Raw genomic sequence first — 12,987 nt, 5'->3', positions numbered from 1 at the left:
ATATGGATTCAACGGAAAGTTGTCCACAACAAATTTGAAAGAATTGCGAGAGAAAATAAAAACTAGGTGCAAAGGTAAAGAAACAAGAATGAAAAAAGAAGGTTGTGAGCAAATACAAGTGTGGATGAGAATAGCTGGTAGGCGAGAGGAAGGTGAAAGAAGAGCAAGGCAGGACAGAGAGGAAAAGGAAAGGCAGGAAAAAGAAAGTGAAGGGAAAGCAAAAGAAAGTATGGAAAAAACTGTGATGTTCCACAAAAACGAAGACAATGAATACAGTGGTGCGGGTCCCTACCAAGTGTTAAGACAACAATTGGCACAATTTCCACAAACCCCTCCAAGAGCCTCTGCGTCACCAACCGCGCCACAGACAGAGCCAGAGGAGGAAAATGATTACTTTCCTCGTCTGCCTCATCCCCTGGCAAGTCCCCCAAGCTACTATAGTACTCCCCAACCCAAATCTTCCCTCCTGATGGACGGAATGAAACTATTTGATGGAGGGAAGCCATTTACCCGCTCACAGGGGGATACGGGCGATTGGTCTCGTAAGGTTGGAGGAGTGTTGTCACCCCCACCAAGATGGAGCGATGGTCCAGAGGGAGGTGATGTCCTCCCTCTGATAGAATTACCAAACCCAAGGGCGGGGACCGCTGGACAGCAACCGACTGTCACAGTATTTAGAACATGGACGCAGGAAGACATTAAAAAAGCTGTAGACGGCGTCCCCCACCCTAAAGAGGATGTTGAAGAATGCGCTAAACAAATGGAAAATTTGAGATTGGCATACCACCTCAATGGAGTCGAAGTCCAACAAGTTTGGATGTGTCTCCTAGGTCCTGATTGGTACCTCGTTAAAGGGGCCTACTCACCAACTGCAGCAGATGGAACCACTGTGCTAGCTGCTGACTCAGCAGATTTAAAAACCCCAGTAGATGAACTCATTAAGAGAATAAAAGAAAAATATAAACGAAAAGCGAATTATACCGAAATTGGGAGATGCAAACAAAAGACTGGGGAAACATTCGATGAATATAGAGTCAGAATGGAAAAAGTGTTCAAAGCACACAGCGGGTTAGACTATGACGATGATGAAACCAAACCATACAAACAACAACTGAAAAACGCATTGCACTCTGGCTCTCTGCCAGAAATACAAGGGTGGGTGAATCGCCATTACATAAGTATGAGTGGGGGAACATTGACTGAGTACATAAACCATGCCCTACACGCCGAGAAGGTGATAAAACAAAAAAAAGAAAAGAAAGAACAAGTCTTTTATCAAGACCACGACGAATCCGCTGCATTCTATCAAAAAGGCAGGGGTAGAGGTCGGGGAAGAGGGGGACGCAGCAGGGGTAGGGGTAGGAGTATGGGGCCATTTCCATATCCTTTCCCTAACTCCAAGGGTTGTTGGAGTTGTGGAAAGGAGGGCCACCAGGCTAGAGATTGCACTGGAGGTGCCCCCCAGAATAACGCATGACTAGGCCGGGATGAACAGCCTGAGGAGGATTTTGAAACAAAACTCGATGATGGAGAAATTCTAAATTTAGAAGGGCTGTTCTATGAAGAAAAAATCAGACCCGAAGTAACGTTGTTTGTCCAGGGCACTCCAGTGAAATTTCTCTGTGATTCAGGAGCGTGTCGCACTACTATTAGGGAATTAGTGCCGTACTCATCATTAAGCTCCAAGAGCTCTATCATACGGTCTGCCCAAGGCTCTCTCCGTGAGGTCAGAGAGACGGAGCCCGTATGGATAAGAGACCCAGAAGGCAAATCATGTCAAATATCCATCCTGTTGCTACCTGAGTGTCCGGTCAATTTACTGGGAAGGGACGCACTGGTTAGTTTGGGCTTGTGCTTAATACCAACACCTGATGGGCTCAAAATAATCAGACAAAAGCCAAAAGACACCTATGTGGTACAAGGGATAGGGCAACCCAGCTACTATTATGCGCTGGACATTCCAAACAAACACCCAACCTCCACGGGGGCCCACCTAGTGGACGAAGGAAAAGGGGCCGTGAAACACGTGCAAGATCATAAATCCCCAGATGATTTGAATATTACAATGTGGCATACGCAAAAACTAGACTCTGAATACACAGAGGCACTTGACAAGGTCACCCCAGCAAAGATAACAGTGTCTTATGTGTATTCAGATGTCCACACTACTTCAGCAGCGGCCGTGATACTGCCAGACTCTGTAAAAGGGTTGTACAAATTGTACGGCACACCGCATATTCCATTATGCAAAGAAAAAAATCTGGACTGGAATGAAGCGGGAAAATTGGTGGATAGAGGGGAAGAGGTCAGAGATTGGGTGGCGACTGGTTTAAACACATGGTATAGCTCCTCCACAAAATTGACCAAAAAAGCCCTGTTTTGGACAGTGGCTGTGCAATCAGGAATACACATGTTAGAGGAGGAAGGATGAAACATCTTTCTCACAGAGGAGGAGGAAGATTTGCTAAAAGCAGTCCCCACCGAACTCTGGTCTAAGGGACCCTCTGATGTTGGTTTAGTTAAAGGGGCAGCACCCGTAATAATTAGGCCCAAAACCGAACATCGACCTAGGATAAGACAATACCCCCTGAAACCTGATGCCATGGCTGGAATAGAGCCAGTAATTGAAGACTTATTGAAAGCAGGGGTCTTGATTGAATGTGCTGACTCCCCGGTAAACACACCCATATTTCCAGTAAAAAAGGCTCCTCCCTCAGTGGGATGGCGGATGGTGCAAGACTTGGTTGAAGTAAATCGTGCAGTTATTCAACGGTCTCCGTGTGTGCCAGACCCACACACACTGTTAAATTCATTAAACCCAGATGCAAAATGTTTTTCGGTGGTGGATATTAGTAATGCATTTTTCTCAGTACCCGTGCATAAAGACAGTCAATACTGGTTTGCATTTACGTTTAAAGGCAAAAGGTATACTTACACCAGGTTACCACAGGGGTACTGTGAAAGTCCAACCATTTACTCTCAAGTTATCAATTCGAGTCTAGCCACTTTCGAACCTCCAAATGAAAGCCAATTGCTCGTGTACGTTGATGACATTTTAGTGGCATCTCAAACGAAAGAAAAATGTGTAACAGACACAATAGCCTTATTGCAACATTTAGCCAAAGAAGGCCACAAAGTAAGCAAAAACAAATTGCAACTGTGTCAAGACAAAGTGAAATATTTGGGACATCAACTTAGTGCTGGGGGAAGAACTATTTTGGAAGACAGAAAGACAACTGTGTTGCAAGCTCCTAAGCCTATTACCAAAAAACAAATGATGTCTTTCTTGGGCTTAACGAATTATTGCAGAAGCTGGGTGCCGCACTATGCGGAACTAACTGCGCCCTTACAAGCGCTGATGTACAAAGAGGAAATAAAAATGTCTGACACTCTGAAGTGGACGCCAGAAGCAGAAGATGCATTTTGCAAAGTAGTCAGGTATCTTGTGTAATTTCGTTCAATTTTTTGGGGGATTATGAAACCTATATATTTTTGGAAACCTTAGACTGTGAGGAATCAGAAGAGCGATGTTTGACAATTTTTTTGGGTTGCTATGGTGACCATATAGGGCTTTCAAAATGGCCGCCTTCTAATACCAATTTATCCTATCTTGCATCTTCAGGAATACATGTAAATTAATTTTTAGCAATCAATTTGTCATGTGGGATGAGAGAAAATATTTCCATATAGTTTTGGATGATCAGTGACCCATACTTGAGTTTTTATTATGTTTTATTTTGTTTTAAGGCGAGACAGGGCAGGTAAATAGGGTAAATTTTTAAACTTACAGATATCACTATGAAACTTTACCAGTCAATTAATCATATGAATAGGAGAACAAAATGTATTACAAGTTTAGTATAATGTTAAGTTTAAATGTACTTATTAGGCTGTATATAATTAAATATGCATTAATTTGCATATAATTTGAAGCAACTCATCTGGCCGCCTGAAAAAGCCAGGTTTAAAATTATTATTATTATTTTGTTAGTAGTCCTATGTTAAATACAAAAACATAGCCACAATTCTCTCTCTATCTCCTTTTTTATCCAATAAATCAGAAAATACTGCCATGACCTTATGAAATGGCTTTTCGGGCTATTTTTAGGCCTATGATGTCATAAAAATCATGAATGACATTTCAAATCCCTCAATACAAACATTCACACTATTGCTAAGAATAGGCCTACAAAATTAGGTGCAGATAGGTTCTATAGCAGAGGAGATTATTTGCTCAGAGTGGGAGAAAAGCATTTAATTGTGAATTCACCCCATTGTTTTCTTTCTCCTTCCCTTACTATTCTTTTAGGCCTACACAGCATCAGAAAAGAGTTTACAAATCATCCTCGTTCTCATTGTCACTGTCACTACTTGAGAATCATTTTATAGCAGTGTGTGTGTGTGTGTGTGTGTGTGTGTGTGTGTGTGTGTGTGTGTGTGTGTGTGTGTGTGTGTACAATGTGTGTGTGTGTGTGTGTTGTGTGTGTGTGTGTGTGTGTGTGTGTACAATGTGTGTGTGTGTGTGTGTGTGCATGCGCGCGGAATGTTAGCACATAAGTAATAAATATGTGTACAGGGAACCTATTAATTCTAGTTGAAATCCATGTGTCCAGAATATACTGTACATCCTTTATAATACACACCACAGAAATCCAAGATATTATTCATAAGACATCAACATAGGCATGTACAAAAGATACTGCAGAAATGCAGCATATTAGTCACACATCTGCATACATACATAGAAACGTTCACTTAGCTGTCCAAAAAAAGCAAGTAATTAAAAAGAGTAATAATGTGTAATGGTGGTAATCCCTCCCAAGTACAAAAGTGTCATATAATGCAGTGTGGTGCTCAATGCTCTAGTACTGTAAGTAGGACTGTGGTGCCAAGTTCCCTTTGGGTAGAAAGGCTGCCCAGTGTTGTGAGAGACTTTAGTGCCGCAGATTGTCCAAGATTGTGCTGCACATTGTCCAGGGCTAAATTTCCTCAAATAAATTAGTATTAAGTCATTCTTAATCTTATCCCTTAACACAGTCCCTCTGTTATAACCTTATTGTCACCAAAATGATAACGACCAAGTCTTAATTGTTTACTATACAAGTCTATATAAGACTCCCTGTATTTTCATAACAATGTTGTTATGATGTGGTTGATTGTTTTCAACAAAGAGTGAATAGTCCTGCTGACAGGCCCATCTGCAGTAAGAGGCTATCACTTAATTATGAGGTGGCCCCTTGTCAGTATATCAGAATAGGTCTGACATCATCACTAAAAGCTTATAGGCCTATATAGGCCTACACTACTTTTCCTTACATGTGTATTATGTTCATCATGTTGTACAGGTATACTGTATGTGCAAGGAAAGGTATTGTATGAACTTGAATTGATGTCTACCCCTGATATTGTCTAAGGGGTGCCTCATACTTAGTACCACCAGAGACGGTTTAAATGCAGAATAGAATAGAGAATCTTTGGTACCACTACCTAACATGGCTGGACTAGCCAAGGCCTGCAGGGCATTTGCCCGGTGGACTGGTGATGATTTTGGCCTGGTCCTCCTGTCAGTGCAGTTGTATCAGTCCTCATGCCGCTACAGCTGACCTCTCTGAGTTTAAATATTGATTTTGTCTTTTGTGGTCAAAATAGCTCGTAATAGAGGAGTGAAAATGTTGTCACAGGCTTCATTGTCTCTCTCAATGCCTGTTGGACGGTCTTGGCTAAAAATGCCTGGCCTGATGTTTCATCCCATTTCAACCCTGCCACCTAAGTACTACCTACACTTAAGTGTGTTTGGGAAACTCAGCCAAGGAGGATATTATAATGGTCACCAGCAGGGACAGCCAGATAAATGTAGATAATTGTGCATGAAGACTCAAGCAGTCCAGTCCATCATGTTAATTTCCTTCTGTCAGACACAAAGCCACTGCCACACCAACACATTATGTCACTGTGGTTTCTGGTAATGCATGGACATTATCAAAATAAAAAATAAAAACATGAATTTAGAAACTACCACTTACTTTCACGTAGTACATGTAATTTCATTACCACTCACGGAAGTAGTAACTGTAAGGAAATACAGCTCTTCTTAAAATATTGTATTTTGAATAATGGAATTTGGAAACATGTAATCAGTTACTCCCCGTTACTGGCCTCCTGAGTACAGACTACTCATACAGTATGTTGCTTGGAGGGTGGGGTGCTGCCTAGCCCCCACTACTGTCAGTGCGGAGCAGATCAGTCTGTTGATTTGGAACTTGAATTATACTGTTAGATTTCCAAACCAAACAGTGAATGTATCATAGGTGTGCACAGATAGGAACGTGGTGGTGCTAAAGCCCTACTGGACAAAAAAAGGCCCTTTTTGAGTTCTTCTGTGGAATTTTTTTTAATAATGTACTGTGGTCCATGTTGACGTGATCATCTACGGTAAAACTGATAACCTCAATATCCTAGTCAGTTCCATATGCCCTCCGCCCCCATCTCGAGCACCTGATCCCCAAAATGTCTGTGTACCCCAGTGGATTGGACAGCACAGTAAAAAAGTAACAACATTATCCTTTGTTGAACACCAAACACACTGTAGTCTCTGCTTAATTCAATAGGGCCTTTGTCTACATGTCAAATTTGGGTGTGCATGTAAATTAGCGCATGTTTAAGTTACACCTCGTTTGCATATTGAAACATAACATTCATTAAAGAAAACTTTAATATAAAAAACCCTGTACTGCAACGTAAGTGATGAAGAGGAAAATGTGTGTGGTGAGGCATGCAAGTTTTATTTTAAAGCCAATCTACCAGTATTTTCTCGCTTGAGAAAAAAACACTAATTTTTGAATGAAAAACCCATGAAAATTGGGCCCTGAACTAAATTATTTGTGGTAAATCTGTGTTAAGGGCCCTTTGAACTATCTAAAGTTGAATAACAACTTTCCTGTAAAAATATTTACCTCACACCTACTTTTATGTTCAATTTATCAAGATATTAGCAAATTAGCCTAGGCGTTTTTAGTATGATAGTGTCCACTTTTTCAAGACCCAAAATTGATGCATTAATGACATTTGAAAATTGTCAAACATTGCTTTTCTGACTCTTTAGGGTCTAAGGATTCCAAAAATATAAAGTTTTACAAATCCCAACAAAAATTGAACGAACGCATATATCTAAACATAGTGTACCTGACTAAAGTAAAACAGGCACTGGTTAGCAGCTGCACATTAGCACTCCCAGACTATAGAAAGGAATTTGTGCAGATGGTAGACTGTAGAGGGAAATTTATGACCTCAGTCTTAACACAATTACATGGCAGCAAACTCAGGCCAGTAGCATACTATTCGACTAAAATGGATGCCGTAGCATGTGCCTTACCACACTGCGTACGAGCCGTAATAGCTGCATCTCTGGCGGTGACTTCTAGTGCAGACATAGTTTTATTTCATCCACTTGTTTTAAAAGTCCCACATGCTGTGTCTGCCCTGCTGCTGCAAACAAAAATGAGCTTCCTGTCCCCTGCAAGACATTTGTCTTGTATGTCCATTTTGTTGTCACAACCGCATCTGAGAATAGAACGATGCACGGTACTCAACCCAGCCACCCTAGTGCCCACAGCAGAGGACGGGGAGGCTCATGATTGTGAGTCATTAGCAGAACAGACAGCAAAAAGCAGAGCAGACCTAAGAGACACGCCCTTAGAAGAAGGGCATACTTTGTTTGTGGATGGTTCATCTAAAAAAGATGAAATGGGTAAAACGAGAACAGGCTATGCCGTGGTAACTCATAATAAAGTTTTGAAAGCAGAGGCCCTACCTCAACACTTCTCAGCACAAGCTGCTGAATTAATAGCCTTAACGGAGGCATGTAAACTTATGAAGGATGAACAAGCAACGATATATACTGATAGCCAATATGCTTACGCAACAACCCACACGTTTGCGCAACACTGGAAAAATAGGGGGATGATAACGTCAACGGGAAAACCAGTAACACATGCAAAACTTTTAACGGAACTTTTACAAGCAGTTCAACTGCCAAAACAATTAGCCATATGTAAATGTACAGCCCATACGTCCGGAACTGATCCAGTCTCAAAAGGAAACGCTTTTGCAGACAAAGTAGCAAAAGAAGCGGCATTAGGACAAGTCAAAATTATGAGTTTTACGGATAACACTCTGGACGACAAGACGCTACACGAAATGCAACAACAATCACCTAAGCAAGAACGTGAATTATGGATAAAAAAGGGAGCCCAACTAAAAAACGGAATATACATCTGACCCGAAAACAAACCCATCCTTCCAAAGAACCTCTATAAGTGGGCGGCGATATTGAGCCACGGGAAGACTCATGTCTCAACAGCAGGGATGGTGGGGTTAATAAACCAAGCATATACTACTTATGGTTTTAATTCCTATTCAAAACATTTTTGTAGAGCATGTATAGTGTGTGCAAGGCACAATGCTCAAGGTAACCTAAAACCTAAGAGGGGGCAATTCCCTAAACCTGAATATCCGTTTCAACATATCCACATGGATTTTATCGAACTCAACATGAGTGAAGGAAAGAAATTTTGCTTAGTGATTATTGACTCATTTTCTAAATGGATAGAGCTCTTTCCTACAAAACACCCGGATGCACTGACGGTAGCTAAAGCTTTATGCCAAAATATCGTCGTTCGTTATGGAATCCCTCAAAAAATCTATAGTGACAATGGGCGGCATTTCGTAAATGAAATAATACGTAAAATAGGGGTTGCATTTCATATAGACCTAAGATACCACTGTGCGTATCATCCCCAAAGTGCAGGTCTCGTTGAAAGAATGAATGGAACAGTTAAGAATAGACTTAGGAAATGCATGGAAGAAACCAATAGACCATGGACCAAATGCTTAGAGTTGGTGAAATTATATATTAATATTACAAGTTCCGGTGGTCTGACCCCGTACGAAACCCTGTTTGGAAGACCCTATAGACTACCACTGTTTAAAAATGTGTGGGAAACAGATGATGAAAGTACATTAGCAGACTACATGAGAAAAATGTTACAACGACAGAAACAATTGACTGAGCAAACAAATACTGATAACAGTGCTCCCTCTATGTCCCAACAGGAGGGCCATTTGGTCGAGCCAGGAGATTGGGTCCTGATAAAAAGCATAAAGAAGAAGCACTGGTATTCACCAAAGTGGGAGGGACCGTACCAGGTATTACTGACCACTGGAACTGCAATTAAAATCAAAGAAAGAAACACATGGATACATTTGACTCACTGTAAAAAAGTAATAAACCACGTTTAAACACGTAAACTGATAAACAAATAGGCTACATAAACAGACTGTCATAGGGGCGTAACTTCTCACCTCACCCACAGAGTAGTCCGTTACAAAGGGGGTTGTAATCATATGTTGCAGTCGTCTCAAACCGGTCTCTGTGGGGGAAATTAGGAGGGGTTGCAAACCTACAGACAGGATGTTTACACTTACACGCAAGATACTGACTGTGAGTGGAATAGTAGGGGTGGTTGTGACAATAGTAATACTATTACGGGAAAAAGAAATTAATGTGCAAAAACGATGGACTAATAACATATTAGGCAAACACTTTAAGAACCCATGCAGTACAACGGACGGTGATAAGGAGACAACACAGGAATTATATTTCTGTTATCAAAATAGTAGAACTCAAGCAGTGCTTACTTTTGACCGAAAGCTGTTGGTGGGAGGCTATGGGCTGCATAGTTGGGATGGATATGACTGGTATATAGATGCTGGGGGAGTAATGATGACGGGACACAAGTGGGAGGAGGCACACAACTGGGGAGGTGTGGTAGCAACTACTGGATCATGGGCTAAGGGATCATATGGATTCTCACCAGACACTTCAAATTGGCTAAATCAATTAACCCTGACGAAGTCAAATGACAACCTAATGCTAAACGTAAACACAACAAAGACACCGTTTGGGAAACCCAAGAGTTTTGGTTCTTATAAAGATCCCCCATGCCATGGCCTATTTCTATGTGTGTGGAGACCACATGCTCGTGACCCTTGTGTAACCCTCATGTTGTGTCCTAACATCACAACTGGAAATGTGAATTTAAAAACCACCTTACCAGATATCACGCCGGGCCCAAAGTCAATCTCTCCCATTACACCCAAAGTATATGTGCAACCTGATACGGATGATTGGTTTAAAATAACTACGGGAATATCTAAAGTAGATAACAATTGGCTGCTGATGGTGGAACAAGCTGCCCAAGCAGTAAAAAAGGACTGTGTAGTTTGCATGGGGGCAAGGCCCCTGCTACAAGTCATACCGTCAGCCATGGACCTCACATGCCTGGTTGAAGTAATGAACAAAACTGTACCAGTAGCCAATTGCTCTTTCTGGGATAAGGTATACCCAATAACGTCTGATGAAAAACAAAAACCCATATTTTCAAGCAAAATAGCTCCTGGAAACTTCTCCTGCATTAACAAAGTAGAAGTAGACACCTACTTTAGGCCCAAGTCCCGCAGTGACATCTGGTGGTGGTGTGGTGATAACAGACTTCTAGATAGACTGCCTTACAATACCGCAGGACTTTGTGCATCTGTGTCATTGATCTTTCCTGTAACAATTCTTCCTGTCTCTGCTGATGATTTGCTGACTTCTGTGAACAGTGTACTCCCTCACACCTGGCATAACAAACATAAGAGAGCTACAATGTGGTGGAATGACAATGATCCAACTTACATTGATGTCATTGGAGTACCGAGAGGAGTACCAGATGAGTATAAAATAGTGGATCAAATTAAAGCAGGGTTTGAATCAGCTTTATGTTGGTGGTGTACTATAAACAAAAATGTGGACAGAATCAACTACATCCATTATAATGTGCAGGCGCTAGGCAACAAAACTGAATTTGGATTCAGGGCCATCCATGAACAACTAAAAGCAACCTCCCTCATGGCTTTCCAATCTCGTATTGCGGTTGATATGCTTTTGGCCGATAGGGGGGGGGTGTGCTCTATTTTTGGTGATCAATGTTGTTCCTTCATACCAAACAATACGGCAGCTGACGGAAGTCTTACCAGAGCAATAGAGGGGCTAAGATCCCTCAACCAAAAAATGAAAGACCACTCCGGGGTCGACACTTCAATGTGGGATGGTTTCTCTGACATGTTTGGCCAATACAAACAGTTGGCAGCGTCCATAATCATGTCTATTGCAATATTTGCGGCGATCCTCACATTATGTGGATGTTGTTGTATTCCTTGTATTAGAGCGTTGTGCACCAGATTGATTACCACTGCCATTGCACCAATGGAAGCAAGAATGTCAAACCTATATGCTCTTCTACCTATGCAGGATAGTGATGTCGATGACACTAATGTTGATTATGATGATGTTGTTGGTGGAGACCATGAGCCTCCACACCAATCTGACGATGACGAATCGCTCCATGTTCCTGATCTATACCCTGACCCCAGGGATTACGACGGGGCCCTCTGAGTGTACCTATTTGTGCTAGTAAATGAATTCATGGCTGAAAATCTAGTAATGAAGAGGTCAATGGAGGAGAAATGACATAGTGCAAATTGAATAACAGGAGGGAAATGTTGGAGTAATGTACATAAGGTATTCACTTTGTCTAACTCTTGTCCCCAGGCTTTAAGTCAGGGCATATATGTGTGTGCGTATATTCTGAATGTGTCATTGCTTTTGCTCCGTGCCTGCGGGCCAGAGAGAGAGAGAGAGAGAGCAGGAATGTTCTTCAATTGTAGCAAACGTTCCTGATCAGGCGAGGAGAAAAGGACAAGGTCACATTCAGTCTGTTTCAGCTAAATAACAAGATATTCTGCTAAGAAATATGCTACTGTGTAAACTGGTATTCTGCTAAGAAATATGCTACTGTGTAAACTGGTTTCAACTGGTTTAGCTAATTACCCCTCCCCTCAGACCAATTGAAACCCCAAATGTAACTAGGGCTTTCCTTCAATAAAATGTAAGGAGCAAGGAGGCTGTTTTCAGAGTGAGTTGGACATTGTGATCTGAAAGCAGTCTCCTATTCATTCTCCTTGCAAGTTGTTTTAAATTTAACTCAAAGTCTCTGTGTCTCTTCTGTACAGGTTATTAGAGATAAATGTTGGTAGCTTAAACCTAACAGATAGAGACACCGTTCAAACACTAAAACGACCGGCTCCGATTGGAGATCGCGTATAGTTATAGGCTTCTCCGTGTCTCTTGTCGTTTTCCCGTTTTTGGCGATTTTGTGAAAGCCTGGGTCCCCACTGAAAACCATGGTGGAACCTTCATCAACCAAAGTTCCGCCACTCTAGAGATTAGAGTGTAGGAGGCTTTTTCGGTCATAAAACATCAACACTTTCACCTAGAAGTTTAGTTGACGCGTTGTTAGCGAGCTCTATGGGATGTCTCCAAATTGTGAAAGTTTCATCTCCCAACTCCCAATACTTTTTAAATGGCAGGTTTGTAAAAAAAACAGGCCTGGGTCTATGGAGAATCCCAGTCTTTCGAAAAGTGCATTTTTAAAGAGATCAGCGCATGTCCCACACGGAGGTCAATTTGTGCCTGAAAAATTTAACCTATAAACTTCATTCAAAGACTGTTAGAGAGATCACAAGCATGACTCCGATCTGTGAAAAGGACACGTGCCAACTCCTTTTAGTTTTTTTACAACGATGTTGTAAAGACAAAAAAATCATTCTCATTTTCTCCCCTGTTTAGAGCTCAATACTAACTGTCTTTCAGTCAATCACAACAGGTGCAGCCAATGAAGGGTTCCATTTCAACTGTCACTAGGTGTGTATATATGGACACATGTAATCCGATTAAACGCACATTTAAGCCGCTTACACGTGTAAAGAGATTATATATGCGTCATGTAAACTGTCAAATAATCTCTTTAAATATAAGCGGGTTAAATATTTAAGCCGATTCTAACAGGTGGTTTACGCCGTTCATATAATCCGATTGGAGGAGGAAAC

The 12,987-nt window shown here is 41.5% G+C and overlaps 1 protein-coding gene across 1 annotated transcript; it reads left to right on the top strand.

The window, feature by feature from the left end:
- The first annotated feature begins 478 nt into the window (after positions 1-478).
- On the top strand, positions 479-1,477 carry LOC134442622 (uncharacterized). Its single transcript, XM_063192673.1, has one exon. The coding sequence runs from the start codon at positions 479-481 to the stop codon at positions 1,475-1,477; it is 999 nt and encodes a 332-aa protein (XP_063048743.1).
- Positions 1,478-12,987: the final 11,510 nt, after the last annotated feature.

Source organism: Engraulis encrasicolus, unplaced genomic scaffold (assembly GCF_034702125.1).
Source record: "Engraulis encrasicolus isolate BLACKSEA-1 unplaced genomic scaffold, IST_EnEncr_1.0 scaffold_184_np1212, whole genome shotgun sequence".
Taxonomy (NCBI): domain Eukaryota; kingdom Metazoa; phylum Chordata; class Actinopteri; order Clupeiformes; family Engraulidae; genus Engraulis; species Engraulis encrasicolus.
The sequence above is the reverse complement of the archived record's forward strand: the minus strand, read 5'-3'. Positions and strand labels throughout refer to the sequence as shown.